The sequence below is a fragment of the Pelobates fuscus genome, chromosome 10 (genome assembly GCF_036172605.1).
Source record: "Pelobates fuscus isolate aPelFus1 chromosome 10, aPelFus1.pri, whole genome shotgun sequence".
Taxonomy (NCBI): Eukaryota; Metazoa; Chordata; class Amphibia; order Anura; family Pelobatidae; genus Pelobates; species Pelobates fuscus.
In genome coordinates this window covers 18,111,568-18,132,845 of record NC_086326.1, presented here as the reverse complement: position 1 = coordinate 18,132,845, position 21,278 = coordinate 18,111,568, and the positions used below count along the sequence as shown (strand labels likewise).

General features: G+C 38.2%; 1 protein-coding gene across 1 annotated transcript; it reads left to right on the top strand.

Moving 5' to 3' along the window:
- The first annotated feature begins 14,182 nt into the window (after positions 1-14,182).
- LOC134575919 (homeobox protein zampogna-like) lies at positions 14,183-17,340 on the top strand. Its single transcript, XM_063435372.1, has 2 exons — positions 14,183-14,657; positions 15,501-17,340. Exons 1-2 carry the CDS (start codon positions 14,294-14,296, stop codon positions 15,932-15,934), a joined length of 798 nt encoding a protein of 265 aa, XP_063291442.1. The 5' UTR covers positions 14,183-14,293; the 3' UTR covers positions 15,935-17,340.
- Positions 17,341-21,278: the final 3,938 nt, after the last annotated feature.

The window sequence follows — 21,278 nt, the reverse complement described above, 5'->3', positions numbered from 1 at the left end:
TGTGGAGCTCTGTTATACACTCAGACACATTACTGGGAGTATTATTGCTGCAGAGCTCTGTTATACACTCAGACACATTACTGGGAGTATTATTGCTGCGGAGCTCTGTTATACACTCAGACACATTACTGGGAGTATTATTGCTGCGGAGCTCTGTTATACACTCAGACACATTACTGGGAGTATTATTGCTGCGGAGCTCTGTTATACACTCAGACACATTACTGGGAGTATTATTGCTGCGGAGCTCTGTTATACACTCAGACACATTACTGGGAGTATTATTGCTGTGGAGCTCTGTTATACACTCAGACACATTACTGGGAGTATTACTGCTGTGGAGCTCTGTTATACACTCAGACACATTACTGGGAGTATTATTGCTGTGGAGCTCTGTTATACACTCAGACACATTACTGGGAGTATTATTGCTGTGGAGCCCTGTTATACACTCAGACACATCAACAATATGGAGCTCCTAAAAAAGAGGGGCATTAGGATAGAAAATAGGGATAAAGGGATTTGGGCCTTAAAACAGGGTCTGTCCCTCCTAAATAGAGACACTTGGGAGGATGGTTAAGCACTGCATTGTGTTGTCTGTGAAAGAGAGGGGTGGAGGAACCCAGGACCAACTAAGACCCAGAGGGGATGTGGAATATGGCGTTCTATTCCATACTCCCTGTGTGGGAAACAGGTTTCTAGATATGAATTAGATGACATGCACAGATCCTCTGTCCTCCTTGTTTTTCTGTGACCGCTGGTTATAAAAGCAGGATCGATTGTACTCATTTACATTATTTTTTAGAAATTCCTGTTGCTCAACTTTATCAGTGTCCAATGATGTTCATCCCACTGTATTGATTTGACAGCCAAGCTGCAATATTTAAGCCATTCAGAATTAAATATGTGGTTTAATTTTGTTTATGATTTTATGATCTGTTTATCTGGCTGAGAACTAGAGTCCATACACAGTGGTGTCCCTATGGATTGGTCCCCATTAATTTGTGCAATCAAGTTTATAAATGCAAATTGTTTGGCAATGGAATCATACCATCAGCAGTAATTATGTGAATGCTATTTATGAGCCTCACCTGCTTGGAGAAAAAAACAGAACCATTGTGCCATCTACTGTCCAGACTGTGATACTGCATGCTGCACATTTTTACAGTGCAGAAACAATCATAGCCCTAGTGGTAGCACTAGGAACTGAAAGGTTGGAGATGATTTGCCTGCACAATATGACATGTAAAAGAGATCTATTATATTCATTTGGTTAATGATATGTTATATAAACATAGGAGTGTTCTATTTACAAAGCTGGGGGTTGTGGATAATTGAGAAGGCAATGCAAATGCATTCTTTTTTTCACCGAAAGCTGAAATATTTCCCTTCCTATTTTTTCACCTGTCACCCAAAATGTGCTATCTCCCTTTTCAGCTCTTCTCAATTGCATCTTACAGAATTAAACCCAGTATGAAATAGTGATACCTTGGAAGTTATTAAGTAAACCAGGAGAATTGTCATTAGTAGGGAATTGACAGGAGACTTCGAATACGTAGGCCAAAAAAATGTAAAAGGGGGTGTGGGAGTCACCAATGTGAAGTGCCTGCTGGTTTCACCGGTTTCCATGGTGATTACCTGGCTTGTAGCACTTTAGATTACTTTTTAGAACAAAACACTGATAAATGTCCCTAAATATGTCTCTTTCTTATCGGGTGCAATACGCGTCAGAACTGGCACAGGCGGCTGATGTTTAACCCCTTAAGGACCAAACCTCTGGAATAAAAGTGAATCATGACATGTCACACATGTCATGTGTCCTTAAGGGGTTAAGGATGATGAGGTGCTGCCCCCTCCATGACTTGTTGGAATTTACCCATTTAACCCCATGCGGTGCCATGCTGTGTCCAAAGCCCACTGCATCTCCAGTAATCAATAACGGGGAGAATAGGATCTGCAGATATCAGGACAAACACATTTTGTTCTACCGGCCCCTATTGACCAGCCTCCATTGAGAACTGATTTCTGATGTCATGTGCCAATTCTTTAATATTATGTCAAAGAAAATGGAGCAGCACATGATAATGTTGAGGAAAACCATAAGTGATTTTCACTGTTTCACTGGATGTTCCAAGCTCCATAACCATTACAGAGCACAAACAGTGCGACAACTTACCCTCTGCTGCCAGTAACCTCTTCCAGGCAGGATTGCTGAGCTGTGCTGAGCGAGCCTGGTGGTCCAGGACTTAGCTCATGGGCTGACGCTCTCGGCCAGTTAACCAGAAGACCTAAAGAGAGCTCTGTGCAAGAGCTTCCGGCTCTCATGAAGGATGTGACCAGGGAAAATTGATTTATTATTGATTTTGGGGGGCAGGAGGATTTCACCATGGACACTCCTGTGTTCTGTAGTGGTTATGGTGCATGGACCATCTTTTAAGGTACAGATGAGCATTGTAGAAACTGCAGTTCACATATTTTTAAACACCAGGCCTTCCTTATGTTTGTAAAGAGAGCTGCAGTTCTCTCTTCTTAGCTTACCCCCCCAATTAATGCTACTTAGTCTAGCCTTCCAATTATCTCTCCCTACTTCTCATTATTTTCTCTCCTTGGCCCTACCCATGTTTCTCTCACTCAAGTCCCCCATTTCTCTTCATAACCCCCCCCCCCCCCCCCCCCCAATTATCTCTGCCACTAGTCCCCCACTTCTCTTCTCTTCTGAGCCCACAGGCTATCTCTCCCCCTCTTCTACTCAGTTACCTCTTCCTCACTCTACTCCTCTACCATAGTACTTATAGCGAGGTCAATGTGTGATTGTTTAGTCCAGTGTTGCACCTTCCTTCTCTGCCCAAACCTCAGGCTACAGACTGCAGTGCTGTGAGTAAGGCGGATGATGACATGACATAACGTCAGATTCCTGATAGTGCAGACCACACACCCCTAGGGCCAGCTCCTGACGCTGTCTTTCTAGTTATCATTTTTTCCAAATTAGGGCTCTTCTGGAACCCAAACCACAGTCCCTCTGCTGTCACGGGGTAACATGGTTAAACTTATGCATTTTCCATAAATTCCGTACACTGATGTCCAATGTTCACAGTTAGCCTGTTATTGTCATACAAACATTGTCATACAAACACTACAACGTTTTTTCTTTGTTTATCAATGTAAACCTATTATTATCCATAGTTATAATAGGTACATATTTTACGCATCCTACAAACATTGTTTCCTGTAAATGAGAATTTTGCAGTAAGAAATGTCTATTATGAGTAAAAACAATGTTCTATAGAAAATTTATTTGTAATTTATTTTTGATATATTATTAATCTACAAACTAAAATAAAAGTATCATCATTCTAACAAGGACAAACAGTGATATACAGAGCCCTGGGGTAAGAAAGTGGAAAACACTTCCTAATAACATACTAGAACTTAAATATCTATGGTCCAGGTTTCCATTCTACTGATAAATACGTGTTATTCATAAATCTATAGATAATTTCAGATTGATTACTGCTATTTTTAGTAATCTTATAATAGAAGACATATTGTACACATTTTACTAATTAGATAATATGATACAACATATTCAATCAAAACAAAGTAAGTCTCTTTACACACACACACATACATACACACATACACACACACGCACACTCACACACATACACACACGCACACGCACGCACACACACAAACATGCACACATACGCACACACACATACACACACACCTACACGCATACACACACACGCACACTCACACACATACACACACATACACACACGCACACGCACGCACACACACAAACATACACACATACTCACACACACACACACTCACACGCATACACGCACACTCACACACACACACACGCACGCACACGCACGCACACACACACAGATTTTATAACCTTCCATTGGTGTCACAGTGAATTCACAAACACCTTAAATGCTCTAATTTGACTATGCTGTCATTTTGCCTACTCTGACCTTACATATGAAATTCACTTTGAATTCTCATTTTAGTAAATAACCCTGTAAATTTCAGACTGTATTAGGCGAGACACCTTGGTATTTGCTAACTGACATGCCGTTTTACATTCGGCTGCAATAATAATACTTGACTATAGGAATCAACACATATGTTTATAAATAGATTCACATTTTATTTATTATTTATATTGCTGCCTATATCCATCAGTGAGTTACTAAGCTGTGTCTCCCCATATCGGAGGGCCTGAAGGAAAGATTTTCTATTATAAAGATCACATGTCTTGCAAACTCTCTGCAATTGTATCCTCCCCTTAGTGGACATTGACAATACAAGGATTTATTTTTTTCCGCATCTGGATAATTCCAGGTACTATACCTGCAGTGGACTGTAACTGTCATTATTCTCAGCCAGACCTGGGATGCCTGTGGATGATGAGATGTAGTTCTTTAAAGCTGAAATAAGAAAAGAAAAAAAACACTTGTTACTTGTCATTTAATGCAGTTTGTCTCGTGACGTTGAAACCCTTCTAGAACAAATCTATTCAGAAATCAGTGACAATCAGATAATCCCTAAGTAAAACTAATAAACGCATTGACCCGCGTTAACACTTGGAATAATACTGTGTGTGAGACATTTACACCCAAGACAACGTTCTACATGTGGAACAATCACCATGGAAACAGCAGAATGTTTTTGCTAAGTTTTCCTCTGGTAGAACCTTGTCCTAGCAGGGATAGGCAACCTTATAACTCCAGATGTTGTGGACTACATCCTCCATGATGCTCTTACACCCATAATCCTGGCAAAGCATCATGGGAGGTGTAGTCCAAAACATCTGGAGAGCCGAAGGTTGCCTATGCCTGGACCTAGACCTTTTGATTCACACAAAGTTCATGTAGTTTAAATCCCCTCTGTATTGCAGTGAGGACATTAATAGCCAATAAAAACCCAATTCAATCTATAGTATTGTATTGTAAGATTGTATCCTGCGTGCAGGGATGTGTTACCACAATGAATGCTGATTAGTCGCTCTCAGATGCTGGGCTTTCATCATAGACCTCCTTGCATGGAGCTCAGTTCTTCTCCTATCCCTCTCTTTGCTCAGACTGATAGGGATTTTTATCATCAGTAGTGGATTTGCCAAGACATTCCCAGTGCACTGGCACATGCTCTAAAGTCAACCAAGAGGGGGCGCTGGAGTACAGATTAATGACACACTAACAGTCAGCATGCAGCAAGCAATACATTATATATAACATTGGAGTTGAAATATCAGCTGTGTTAAAATAGCAAAATACTAATATAATCTGTTATTTTACTTATCTCTCTGCATTGGTGAGCTGAGTATTATAAAGAAATAATGTCCTCTTGAGGTTCTGACAGTATGAAAATATACCACAATACCCCAGGTTTTAGGTTTATAAATGTCTTCAGAATCCCCCGTGATCATATTATCTTTCCATAATACTCACTTCAACACAGGAATATTTACTAGTGTGAGAATTCACGGTAAATGCAAATGAATTTCAAATGTAACGTCTAATTGGCTGGAAAAATGCACTAAGTCAACTATAATTGCAGTTCAACTACTGGCCTATAATTTGAAATAATTAAAATCATAAATAATAAAATAACCCTGAAAATTAATTTTACGTGAATTTCAAATGTTTGGGTCACAGAAGCTGAACTGCAAACAGAGAGAATTTTTACGATTCAGTTATTTAGACCTAAGACTGTTAAGTTAAAGACAAATTTAAGGGTTTATAATAGTGAGGTAGTGTGTTATGCTAGTGTAGGGGTTACGGTGAGGTATTTACCACTAGGGCAGCACTGGACATACATGTGCATGCGCTGTCTACGAGTATTGGGCATTTTAGTTCGGAGCAGGAGCTATTTCAACTGCCACAATTAATTTGGCTCAGGAATAAGCTAAATTTAAATGGTGGCATCTGCCGCTAAGGAGGGCAACTCCCCTTAATCTCAGGCAGCACTGGGTTATGTATGTCCTATGAATAACCTGGTTACTCACCTTCACTGTACTCTGTGTGGCAGAGACTTCACCACCCTTATTGTCTTGGGCATATGTGCATGCTGGGACATCTAATCTAGATGGACATTTTGTCCAGCAGTGCAGTGCCCTAGGTGTGCATGCGTCAGGTGCACGTCACTGCAAACATTAACTAATAATCATACTTCAAAAAACAAAGAATATGAGAACTTTGACAACGGACAAAAGCTTGGAGAAGCTCAGGAGCTTGCCCTTTGGTAAATCCCTGCTCAGGTCTCAAAATAGTTTGTGCTCACTTGCGCCATTACAGAGGGAACATATTCTGAAGCATATCAGACTGGTCCCACCCGTACGGGCAGTTCAGATCCAAAATGCCAGCAAGTTCCCTCTGCACGAGAGGTACAGCAACCACAGATAATCGTTTCGGCCTTCCTTGGGCCTTGTCAGTGAGGTGTAGCTGATACCCCTTTAGGCACAGTGAGCACGGGGTCCACGTCTGCATTACCCTTTTAACTTGGGGAGAGCCAAGTTAATGCATTAAAGCAAAAGCAAAGTATAAGAATTCTGAGAACGGACAAAAGCTTAGAGAAACTCAGTGGCTTCTCATATTTTGTTAGTTTTTGCCCATTATAGTATGTAAAGCAAAATAAAAAGAAATCTGTTTTAAAAACGTTAGCACGTTTTAAAAACGTTAGCACAACCAATATTTAATGTTCGCTTAGCTATTCGGTGCTAGAACTGAAGAAGTGACAGTTCCATTTTAATTGTAGAAACAAAGGTAATAGCAGTAAAAATGTAGTCATTTTGTAAGGTAGATTAATAATTCTAATGTCCTCTGAGAGCCCCCGAGTCCGTGGCCTAAAGATGTTGGCACTCATGTGGTCCTGTGGCTGGAGTGAGGCCCTGTCCCATTACTGCTGCACTGATACCTCCAAAGCCTCTACTAAAAACCCCAATAGCTTACCAAACCAGGCAGGTGGCTGAGACTATCGAAGGCCACCCACCTTAGTTATGACTTCCCTAGAAGTTGTGGGACGTCCTCTTACCATTATCAGTTATTGTGAGACAAGATCTTGTGCTTAGTAAATTGAAGAATTCATGTTTATACTCATGTTATGCTTTTATATACATGTATACGTATGTTCTAACTCTATCTACCTGTAATGTATATGCCTCAATAGAAAAGAGATTGATACAAATATAAAATATAATGTCATTCTTTCTACATTAATTAGAATATCTGAAATGGGAGTCAATATCTTCGAAGTCATTTTGAGCTATTTTGAATGGTTTTGTGGTTTACTGTAAACATGCAGTCTATAGGAAAATAAATAAACATAATTAACGACTGCCATAAATAACTATATACGCACCAGAAAAATCTACTTAAAGCTCAATATCAGTCTGGGAGGCAGATACTGTGTTATACAGGCTGAAAAAGCAAAGTTGGTTCAGACGATAATTCAGACATGCAGTTTTATCATTATTTGGCCATGCAGATGGCATCTACAATTATTTAACCTTATTCCTGGAGGGATCTCGTTCCTGTTACCTGTAACCAAAAATAGATAACATCCTTGGAGGTAACTGATTGCTGTTAGTGATGACCACAATATACTTAATAGACAGAAGATCTATTTTGAATTCACTTTGAATTCTCAGCAATTCTGACTTCATTGTATAACCCTAAAAGTATGGAAATCCTGGGAAGTGAAAGTTCCCCTTTATTTTTACTCTATAGATGAAGCTACAAGTGAAATATTGTAAATGATAGCCATGGGTGGATTGATAATGTAGATTTATGATACCCCATTCATTTTACACGAGTCATGGGATCTTCGGATGTGTTATTCTCTCTTCCCACAATAACGACTAACCATCACTTTATCCTTCCTTCTTCCCAAGGTGACCTTTAGAATTCTGACTTATGAACTGTCCTCCGGTAAGCTGACAAATTATTTATGAGGTTCCCAGCTTACACTGTTATGCTATAAAAGAAGTACATATTTTGATTAGGAGGAATAACAATTTTGTGAAACTTTGAAGGTGTCATTTGTCAGTTCATAATTTGAGATATTACTGTGGGACAGCTCGCTCTAGTAACTGTGCTTAACTTAAACTTAAATGGACACTATACTCACAAGAACAACTACAGCTTAATGTAGTTGTTCTGGTCAGCATAGCATTTCCTACCAGGCGTTTTGCAGTAAACACTGTCTTTTAAGAGAAAAGGCAATGTTTACATTGCTTCATAGGGACACCTCAAGTGGCCACTCCTCAGATGGCTACTAGAGGTGCTTCTTGGGGCACTGCTGCACAGTATGCCTCACTGACATTCAGTGTCTGCACCCTCTGCATGGAGACATTGAACTTTCCTCATAGAGATGCATTAATTGAATGCATCTCTATGAAGAGATGCTGATTGGTCAGCCCGCCTCCTTGGCCTAAGGGAAAGTATTGTGATTGGCTGAGATCATCTTTTCTGATGATGTCAGCCAAGGAGGCAGATCAGGGGCAGAGCCAGCACCAGGCGACTGTAATAAAGGTAAGATTTTACTATATTTATGAAGACAAGGGGGCCGGGGGAGCTAAACAGTGTTTTTAACACTATATGGTCTGGAATACATGTCTATGTATATTGATATAATTTAATTTAATTATATAAATTCTATAATTTATATAATTATATATATTTACATATTTGTGTATATTTATATAATTCAGATTTTAATTATTTTATATCCCTTAGCTAAATCCCTAGGGTCTCAATTTCCACTTTTCCAACGGTATTTATTTTATGCCGTGTCGGTAGAACCTTTACTGTTAATAACTTAATTTGTGCTGCATGTTTTATATTTTTAATATATTTTATTTGTGTAAATTTAGCTTTTGAAAAAATTAGCAGTTGGTAATAGATTACTCAAAAAAGATGAAAAAAATGAATCTAAAGTCAAATATCCATATATTTGACTTCAGATTCATATTTTTCGCTATTACTGATTTTATTGTTGTTTTGTATTTGATTTATTTTATATATTTTTGGTAGATATCTTATATCCCCATTTCTACTTTCTAAGGATATTTTGCTTGTATTGCATCATAAACACGAACACAATTGTTACATTACAATGTCAGAAATTGGTTAAAATATTATAACATTCTGTTTCTATACTATAATAGACTCTATCCCTCTGTCTGACATTAACACAGGTAGAGAAGTACATGGCCTTTATGGGTGAGGTTAACATTTTGTTAGCGTTAGAAGATGTCAGACCTTGTTTACTTGGAAACACCTGAAATAGTTACAATTGTTGGTGCTGCTAGCAGGTTTCTGAACTGATTGCATTTTTTTACCATTATTTCTGTTGTGTGAGTTCAGTGAGGCCTGCAATGAAAGGGAACGAGCATGCCGAATCCATAAATCAGGTGCACAATTTGCTCACAAGGGAGGAAACCTATTATTTCAGTAGGACAAACAAAAAGTCAGTTCCTGTTGTATATGAAGAAGGGAGGCGAATGTAAAACATCCATTATATTTGTTTTTACTTTAATTCTTTAAACACACACAGTTCCATAACACACCTTGAGCCTCAGACATTTTCCTTCAAAATACACTTAAAATACACTTTCAATTGATTTTATCTTTGAAAAGCACTGAAGCAGCTACCTCTCATTCACAATAGAAAGATCTCTCTAAGTGACATCCAGAACACTGTAAATTAGGCTTTGTGTGTGTATAGAAGAAAGAGGGGCAGGTGCAGGTCTTGTGGGTGTTGTCCTGTGTTTCTGAGTGTTTCTGCTCTTGGTAAATTAACGTATAGTGTAATGACCTACCAACTACGTAGGCGCAACATAATGGCAATAGTATCAAGCAATAGAATTGCTTTTAATCTACGCCCGAACCAATCGATTAGTCTGGGATTTACCTGTGAAATCTATATTCGTTCAAATGTAGATTAAAAAGAATATGATTCCTGTTAACTTCAAATCTGACGGACTGTGAACACGCTACTAAGCTCAGATAGTTGATGCACCGCCTGCATGTAACCCACCTCTTTTCAGTCCGGTAATGTAATATTTATATTTATGACGCGTTTACGGAAATCAGGCTTCTGCGTAAGCCTCTTTATACTGCACTGTTTCAGTCTATGTCAATGCAAAAATAAAGATTTAAAAATAAAAGAATATGATTCGTTCGAGCTGAAATGCATTTGTGCAAAAGTCTATTTAACAACTCGAGGTAATCTAGCAAATTCTAAAAGTTTCTCCATATTATATAAATTAGGAGTAATCTCTGGATTCGATCTAGATTGCAATTTATATATCTTACTAATGGAAGATCAGACACAGATTCATCTGTTTAGATGGACAAATTTAAAGGGACACACTAAGCACCATGATCACTTTATCTCATTGAAGTTTTAATGGTATCTGGAGTTCCCACTGTTCAGCTGATGGTCTCGCCCTATTTCTGCAACCTGTGGCAGAGAATCGTGGGAAGTACAGTTCAACAGCTGTGGCTATTCCTATCGGTTTGCTCAGATTAATGCAAAACCAGTGTGTTGCTGCTGTGCACTGCAACTCTGAGCATGCTCACCCAGTCACTGGTATTATATTAGGGTTATTCCGGGAAATTAGAATTATCTGGTGGTCTGGGTGCCTCGTCCCTCGTTTTATCCCTGCAGCTGAAAATACTGTCTTTCTGCAGGAACACCCTCTAATATTTTCATTGAAGAATTAACTCCTCCTCTAGTAGCGGTCTCTCTGACAGCCACCAGAGGTATTTCCGTGAATTAGTGGAGTAAAATTCCTCTATTTCAATCAGAAATCATTGAGAAACCATTGAATTGGCCAAAGAGGCAGAGCTACACACCAGAGAAAAGTTAAGTAAAATCTTCTATTTTCAATTTTAATTCCGAACTATGATCGGTTCATTAAATAGCCCTGTATGAGTATGAGTTTTCTGGCCCATGGTTGGCCAAAGGTTACATCGTCAGCTGTTGTGGAACTACAACCCCAAGCTGCTTGCAATCGCAAAGCATAATGGGAATAAAAGTTCTGCAGCAGCTGAGGAGCTGCTTGGTCACCCTTGTTCAAGTCAATATAGTATACATCAGGTGGAATGCTAGAAGGTGCTCATCTGTACAGCAGTGAAATATCCAAAACCTCATAAAAGGTATTGGAATATTTCAATTTTCCTTTCAATCTAAATGGAAAAGGTCACTGCCCTTTATAATGATGAGGGCAAAGCCCATAGAGAGGCCTTTCATTCTCTTGTCATTGTATCTGCTGTTGCAGTACCTTGCTCAGCCCACTGGCACTCTAAATGCTCAGAGAGCTAAAAGACTGGCTTGGCTACTGCATGCCTCTTGTCTACAGTTGAGAAGTGACAGAAATACCCCAAGACTGAGACAATAGCATCCACCTGGTGGACTGAAGAGAGGGGCTGTTTGGGTTGAGCTGATTTGTAAAGATATGTGATCCACTCAGCTGAGGCAAGGGGGCCAGGCTGTCTTTGAAGTAGAGGAGCCTAGCTAAACTCACATATAGTTGCATTTTCTTTTTGCTCAGGGTAACAATGTGACTATGCTGTGTTTAGCTCTGCACAGATACATTTGCCTTAACCTGCTGTATTCATAAATATTTTTCATTCACCTGAGGAATTCAAAATATTATGTTTCCAAAAAAAGTCAAAATATTGAATTAATCAGCAGTTTTCAAACATAGTCAAAAGACATTGTGTGGCAAAACTGTGTTCTGTGTCTCTGTCTGTTTTTGTGTCTGTATTTCATTGTCTGTTTACCTAAATCTATTTTCATCATCACCAGCTATCTACAAACCCTTGCTGGCCTGTGCATTCAAACACACGGGTTTACATTGTATGTGATAGCTGTCTATTCCTAACTAAAAGGATCCGATAGATTTCTGAACTACAACACAAATGATCCACAGTCAGCCTGTGGCAGAGGATCATGGGAAGTAAAACTTCTATTGGTAGCTCTAAATTATGTCAATTTAATCCTTATTAATTAGTGACATCACAGCTAGCTATCTAGTTACTAACACTATTGAGTTTTAGGACAAAACCGTGTTTCCTTAATTATTAATACTGATATTAGTGCTATCAACAATATCAATAAAAAAAAAAGGCTTCAGCTATTGTCATAAATCTTTTAATGTCAATCATTGTTTGAAAGCTTCCTAAAATGATTTCCCACCGTGAGTAAATACAATGCATCATTGGTTTCCTAGGATATTCTTCAGTATTCTACCCCCATCCTGTTATGCTCAGCCAGCCCAAAAGAAGGTGAGGGAGGTTCCCTTATATTAATTTATCTTGCCTATATTTGACCTAAATACTGCCATTGATGTTAAAAACATTGCTAATTTCGTTACTGGTCCCTGGCTCAATACTTTCCAGCCCTGAAATGGTTAAAATAAGCTGATGCCCCCATCATTTATATCCCACCTCCACTCTGCCATGTTTGGTGAGTTTGTTAACCCTATGGTGTCTGCTGATTAACTTTTTATTTATATGCGGATATTAAATCGAATGACATGAAATACGCTTCATATTACATGCTGTCCATGTAATATCTCTTTGTTATCAAACGTGGCATTTTTTTTAACCTCTTGAGTGCCGGAGGTGCGCCACGTGCAGTGCTTTGCAATACTCTGGGTTTCACAGGGTTAATGGAATCAATTTTACAATAATAAAAGGTTAAAGCTGTTGAGATTACCAGTAATATTTTGCACTATCACCAGACAGCACTATATTTACAAACTTCAAACCACTGGAAACGCCAGAATAATGTCAATTTCCAGATTGCAACAGCTCAAAGAGTTAATTATCCTTATTGGGCTATGACTATTCACAGGTTAATATTTTATGGGCGCTTATGCTGAGCGAATCAAACAGATACGAGTTATCATGGTCACAGACAGCTATTGATCTATAGCAATGTTTGCATTAGTATATTAATCAGTATTATTTATTTATTGAGCTTGTATAATAACTGTGTCATATCTCGTTTTACAAAAAATAGGGAATAATTGTGAGCATAGCATATACAAATTAATGTAATGTTTCAGGCAGTAAATAGTTCGTTTAGAAAGTATATATTCAGCAAATCACAAACCATTCTTCCAATTAAATGCAAGTTTATATTAAGTAATTTGATTAATCGTGTATTTAATACAGTGCTCTGCTAGTGTGCAATATGTTAACACATTTAGGTAGGGTTAGATTGTATAGATCTGTTCCACCAAACAGACTCTGGTTTATATCCTAATCATGTGATAGTCTAACTGCATTTATTGTGACTCCATGCTAATGGGTGTATTAATTAGAACTTCACAAATAAATTCTGAATTAGCAGTTGGTAAAGTCTGCAGAGCAAGAATTGAATCATATAAATAATAATAATAATAATTAATAATATTTAATAAAAAAAAAATTGATTCTAAATCTATCTATCTATCCCTCTCTCTCTCTGTGTGTGTCTGTCTGTCTGTCTGTCTCTCTCTCTCTCTCTCTCTCTCTATCTATCTATCTATCCATTTATTAATGCCTGATCTGAGCATTAATCCCCCCCCCCCCTTTTATTTTAAAGCGTTGACTTTTATTCGTTTTATGAGTAACCTTTAAATTAAATATCAGTTATACAAATTACATTAAAATGAATGAAATGCAATGTCCGATATAATACCATATTCTCCTAACACACTGAATATTACTGTTTATATCTGTGTTTCTATATCTCATGCTCCTGTGTGTGGACCCCTAGATGGCAGAGCTCCCCCTCCCCCACATTCTGTACATCCACCTTGTCTTTTAGACCACCCATTGTACAACGCTATGGAAAATGTTGGGAAAAACATGAAAAAACAAACAAACAAACTATAGATATATATAGTCACAATAATGTAATGGAATGTTGGGGAAAGCATGAAAAAACGATTGATACCTGTGTTCACTCCATTAGAGTGGGATAGATAGTGCCCTTTAGCTAATTAAGGACCACTTTCTATCACCCAGACTTCCTGATTCTTTGTCAGAGGCAGAGTCACAGCCCATGTTGTCCAATGGCAGCAGAGCTGTGTGTGTTCTGCCAGCAGGGGGCGGTGATCTGAGATCTGGGAGTCTGCTAGGAGGACACTAGGAGCCATCCATTACTTTGGCTGTGCTGGGCTCACCTTGTCTTCTGGCTGTCTGTCCCCAGTGTGGACTACCTGCTCCCCAACTAACCCCAGAATCTGGAGATCCAGGCCATTCTGGAGTAATGCACTAAGATGTCGCAGAAGAGCCCCTTCCCCACCTCATTCACTATCCAGGACATATTAAAAGGGGGCTCTTCTGATATTAAGAGTTCTCCTGGACCTGTGTCAGAGAAATCCAATGGAGCAGAGCTTAGAAATCACACAGAAAGGGCAAGGGGACCTCCTGCCAAAATCCCAGCCCTCCAGCAAACACGTCTTCCTCACACAGGAGTGGATACAGAGCCTGGCAGCCCGGCAGACACTACCCACGATTTCTCAATGCAAGAATCGCCCAGAAAACTGCTAGCATCACAGAGCCCACAGCATGGGACCCTCACCCCTGATTCTGGGGCTGAGGACCTACCTTGGGATGGAGAACAGGCGCCACCAACCAAAGGTAAGTCACTGTCATCACACTGCCTGAATGGATACATTGCGTTCTGTACTGGTTACACTGTTACCAAAACTGGGAAGGAATTCTCATCAATATTTATATTTACTTATTACTCTAAATAACATTTATTTTACTGTTTACAGTTTAACACATTGCGTGCCGGGTGGAGGCGTTTTAACCTATTAAAGACATAATGCAATCATTTTAAAGAAAAGTATTTATACAGCGTCAGATTTCTCCCGATCTCACGATTTATACACAATGAATAGACAGGAATACGGTATCATTGTATTATTATTTGACCCTAATGCTACTGAATGAATACTAATAATGAATATATTGTAAACACGAATAGAAAAGGGTTTTGAGAATAGTTTTTTATTTTCTGGTTAAAAATTACATTTTCAACCTCAACCATCTGCTAATCTGGTGCTTTTTTTCATTGTAAATAATTTGTAATATAATTTAATAAGAAATTATACTTGTTATAAAATATGCAATTTAAGGGTTATTTGCTTTTTTGAAATAAATAGACTGAAATCCAAATTCTGAATCAGAACTGATGATTTAAAATAACTAGATTTATATCTAGTGAATCAGTTACATTTATAATTAATGAGTAAAAACTATAGACAATAAAAAATAAACAACCACTCTATATGAAAAATACAACAGAATGAATGTATTCCAGAGAGTTTTCTGCACATCACAGCTTAGTCTTAGTCTACAACTCCTATCACTCTTAGCCAGAAGACGTCCTTTTAGGCTTTTAGTTCCAATAAATATGTTATGCTATTTATTTATTTATGTTATTTATTTATTTTAAAATGTTATTTTTTTTTTCAGGGAGCTTCAGAGATCCTGCATCTGGAGACAGGACTGAGGATGTACAGAAAACGAATAAGAAGAGATCTCGAGCGGCTTTCTCCCATGCCCAGGTGTATGAGCTGGAGAGAAGGTTTACCCTCCAGAGATACCTGTCTGGACCTGAGAGGGCTGACTTGGCAGCTGCACTCAAGCTCACAGAGACCCAGGTCAAGATTTGGTTCCAGAATAGACGCTACAAGACCAAAAGGAAGCTGATAGCCACCCAACAGGCCACCAAGACCCCCCAGACCCCCGCCAAGAAAGTAGCAGTCCGGGTGCTGGTCAGGGATGATCAGAGACAGTACTGTCCGGAGGATGTAATCAGCCCATCTCTAATCTCTCTGTACCAGGCCTATCAATACTACCCATATATGTACTGTCTGCCTGCCTGGAGCCCCCAATTCTCACTGTGACATCCTGCACTCCCCAACATCTCACTGTGACATCCTGCACTCCCCAACATCTCACTGTGACATCCTGCACTCCCCAACATCTCACTGTGACATCCTGCACTCCCCAACATCTCACTGTGACATCCTGTACTCCCCAACATCTCACTGTGATATCCTGCACTCCCAAAAATCTCACTGTGACATCCTGCACTCCCCCAATTCTCACTGTGACATCCTGCACTCGCCAACATCTCACTGTGACATCCTGCACTCCCCCAATTCTCCCTGTGACACCCTGCTCCCCCAACATCTCACTGTGACATACTGTCCCCCCAAATCTCACTGAGACACACGCCCCCCGAACATCTCACTGTGACATCCTGTCCCCCAACATCTCACTGTGACATCCTGTCCCCCAACATCTCACTGAGACATCCTGCCCCCCAACATCTCACTGTGACATCCTGTCCTCCAACATCTCACTGTGACATCCTGCACCCAACATCTCACTGAGACATTCTGCACTCCCCAACATCTCACTGTGACATCCTGCCCCCCAACATCTCACTGTGACATCCTGTCCCCCAACATCTCACTGTGACATCCTGCTCCCCAACATCTCACTGTGACATCCTGCACTCCCCAACATCTCACTGTGAGTGTCATTCTCAAATCCTGTCCCCCAATCTCACTGTGACATCCTGCACTCCCAAACATCTCACTGTGACATCCTGCACTCCCCAACATCTCACTGTGAGTGTCATTCTCGAATCCTGTCCCCCAATCTCACTGTGACATCCTGCCCCCCAACATCTCACTGTGACATCCTGCCCCCCAACATCTCACTGTGACATCCTGCTCCCCCAACTCTCACTGTGAGTGACACTCTCCTATACTGCTTCCCAAATCTTCCATCCTGCACCCCTAATCTCACTGTTAGTGTTATTATCACACCCTGCTTCCCAATTCTCACTGTGAAAGTCTCTGACTACCCCCCAATCTCACAGTGAGAGACAGTCTCTGACTACCCCCCAATCTCACAGTGAGAGACAGTCTCTGACTACCCCCCAATCTCACAGTGAAGGATATTTCCTCTCTGACCTCCCCTATCTCAATGTGAGGGACACTCACTCAGCTGTCCAATGACTGTGAGCAGCCCAACTCAGCACCTAGGTAAACGCTCTGCCCCCAGTACAAAGCACTACTGCTCCACAGATGGAAACTGAAATTGAACATATGGGGCAATGTATATATTAATATATTGTATACAACAGAGGGTTAACAAGCTCGGCGCCAGAGCACTCCCCTCTCACAGTCTGACATCTCTAAATCATTACTTAACATATAGAATGTATAAATGTTCTTACTGTAACATAGTGTGTTAATATAGGTTTAAACATATTTGTATATAGAGAAAGTACTTATATATATATATATATATCTCACCATTATAACAGCATTTTTAACAAGTTATTTTCGTTTTGCATTTTTATTTAATTTGTAGCTGAGTTCCCCAGAGCTGCTAACATCCATCACTTGACAGAACATACAGTAGTGTTAGTGTTGATTAAATGTCATTTAGACACTTCATTCCAATCTGGTTATAATGTCTCATTTGACACTTTGCATCTTCACACTTCCTAATAATCGCCTTAACTCAGTCCTGTGTTGCTGTTGGAAGATTGTCTGTAAATATCTGTGAAGTTTTAATGAGACAATAAATGTATTATTTTGTATCATATTTTGTTTTAATCTCTCCTGGCTCAATTTCTGCATGCTGTAATAATGTAACTAGATTTTTTTTTTCGATTCTTAAAATTGAGCCATCAATTGATATTTCGTATATTTCATCATAAGTAGTAATTCAATACACCAATTTCTTTTTAATTTTCGTTTGAGCTAAAGGCGCTAGCCTGTTATATATAAATATAATGTATTTTATTTATTGCAACACACATCTAAGTATATTTGATTATAATTTATTTTAGAAAACAATAGATGCAAATGGATGTGAGCGTTTTGTTGTAGCAAATAATGAAATCCTTCAGCACTGAATTGATCAATAGTATATTTTTTATCACAATAAATAATAATATAATTGATTTAGCATTCTTCGCTAAGTTGTTAATGCTTTCTTTTTTATCATTAAAGACAGCCAACCTCACGATCAAAGTAAATACAGTAACTTATTTAACGTTAACATTAATGTTCTAAAATAAAATATTGTAAAGCTACTGAAACATTAGTAATCAGTACTTATTAATTCATATTAATATTTGGATTTGAAATTACATTGGAATTGAACATCACACAAGTATGTTTTTTTTTGGGGGGGGGGGGGGTGGTGGTAAATGTGATTGTATAATTGTATGAATATGTGTATGTGTGTGTTTGTGTGTATACAGTATATATGTTTGTGTTTATATATATATACACACATATTAATATATATATATATAGTTTGTTTTTAATTATCATTGCATATAACTAGATAGATTAAGTACAGGATCATTAGATAAATAGATGCATACATACAACAGCTATTGGACTCAGGTTTTTTTTTTTTATAATGCTTTTAATTCATTATAATCCACTATTTAGTGAATATATGCATTTTAACAGATAATAATAATAATAATAATAATAATAATAATAATAACAAAGTATTTGACCAGATAAGGCAGGCTTTGTAAATTCTTGTACTGGGGATATCTATAGCTTGTTTAACACCAGTTAGCTCACATCCAATAATTTGCTCCTAAATATGGGAATATTAGATGCAGATTTTGTTCATATATTTTTTTTTTAATTCATTTTAGAAATAAAAAGATTGTACATATCCATAGTAAGAAAAGGTAGAGTTAGTACATAATGTGACAATTACAATAGATGGAGATTTTGTTTATACAATATACATATTTGCAGTGGTATCAGTGCAAGTAGCCCTAAGTATAGTAATATTTGGAAATCCCATAAAGGGTGTACACACATTAAGTGACCCCAAAGCTACCTTGGTCATTTTGTTTATAAAATGATAACATCCTTTATTTACAGCATTCCTAACATTTATTTTAAACATAGAAGAGATACATACCTAACAGGAAAAAGGACCATACAAAACTATTATGCTGCATAGGTTGCTTTAACCCCATTAAGGACACAGCTTCAGAAGCTTGTCTTAGCTTAATGACACAAGCAATTTTTGCATTTTCTGGCTGTATGCGTTCAACTGCAATTTGCATCTCTCTCTTATTGCACCGACACATATTATATACTGTTTTTTAAAGGACAGAAAGGGCTTTAATTTGATGTAATATATATATATAAATGCATATTTATTATCAAAAAAATACAGAAAAACGCAAATAAAATAAAAAAAAGTTTAGTTTTTTTTTTTTACAGTTTTTGCAATAATAATGTGTGCCTAATTAGTGCACGTTAAAGAAAGTAATTAAAAATAAATTCATTTATTTGTTCTGATTTACAGAATATATAATGTGTCTGGGATTTTAAGTTTTTTTTTGGTAGTTACAGGTCACAAAGCACAAGGAGTAAAATAAACTTTTAATGTGGAGGAATTTTAGAATTTGGTATATTTGTCTTGTAAGCTTAATAGCCATAAAAGAAAACAAAATTGCCACACAAAAGTATATATTTATATAAAGTAGACATCACAGGCTATTTACCTAAGGTTGTTTTGACACTTTCTACGTAGTCATTTCACCGCCAACCTCTGCTAAATATTGGAGTAAAATTTAGTTTTTTTTGGTTTTTGGCACACAAACTTATACCAAAGAACTTCTCATGTGTATTTTGTAAAGTTGGTGTGTGCTATTCCTGTACAAAGTTTTATTATGTGTTCAGTTACTTCTGCTGAGTACAACGGTACCCCCATTGTATGTCTTTGGCACTATTTCGTGAAGCTACAGGTCCATATATGAGACCTGTCCTTTTCAGGATTCACAGTAGAATTTTTCGTGACGGATTTAATGAGCCTATGCTTCCATTTGGGGTATTATAACAGTTTGACTGTTCAAAAAAACCCCACAAAGGCCTACCATTTGTAAAAGTAGACACTCCAGGGTATCTCACATGGTGCATATTGTGCCTTAACATGCCCCAATTTTTTCACCAATACATGTCAAAGTATGTGGTAAAAAATTATTTTGGGCATTGTTTACATACGGATTACATTTTTGCTGGGCATTTTGTATATTTTATATGTGCCACTAAGTTCACACCCCCCACATTATGCTCAGCTAAGTCTTCTGAGTAAAATGACACCCCCATTGTATGTCTTTGGCAATATTTTGTGAAGTTACAGTGCTGTAAAAGAGACGTGACAAGTTTACGTTTTTAAGTGTGAATTTTCATGGAGGGTTTTGATGCGTCCGTGTTCCACTTTGGAGCACTTGAGCAGGCTACATATTACAACTACACCATAAAGGCATACCATTTCTTAAAGAACACATCCCAGGGTATTTCAAAAGGCATATTTTGAACCTTAGCGTGGGATAATTTTTCCGCTAGCTTGTACCAAGTGTAGTGGTAATAAGCGTTTTTTCTGCCTTTTTGACACACAAAGTGAGTTTGCACAGTATATTTTGCATACCTTATGTGTGCTACGACTCTATAATACTTCATATGTTGCTCAGCTATGACGGCTGGGTACAGCAATTCCCCCTGTATGTACCTTTGCCAGGTATATGTGGACTTTGGAGGGGCACATTTGGGACATATCCATTCCAGTTTTTTTCAAACTTTAAATTTTTGCGCTGTGCCCATGTCCCATTTTAGAGTATTTTATCAGGCTATATAATCCAATTACACCATAAAGCAATACCATTTCTTAAAGAAGAAATCCCAGGGTATTTCAAAAGGCATATTTTGAACCTTAGCGTGGGATAATTTTTCCGCTAGCTTGTACCAAGTGTAGTGGTAATAAGCGTTTTTTCTGCCTTTTTGACACACAAAATGAGTTTGCACAGTATATTTTGCAAACCTTATGTGTGCTACAACTGTATAATACTTTATATGTTGCTCAGCTATGTCGTCTGAGTACAGCAATACCCCCGTATGTACCTTTGCCAGGTATATGTGGACATTGAAGGCCTGACGTGTTTTCAGTTAAATTATATTATACAATACCAGTGCTGTATGGAACCTCTAACTGGGATATTTGAAGTACCAGAACTCTGCTAAATAAAGCAGGTTTGCACAAGTTTAAAATGTAATTCTATATAATATACAACAGTAGAGAATTAATATTATGATTAGCAATAGGAACACAAGCACACCCTAGTAATCGCATAAAACAGAACTTAAGACTTAAGATGGAAAATATTCACTTTTTTTTCCAAGCACC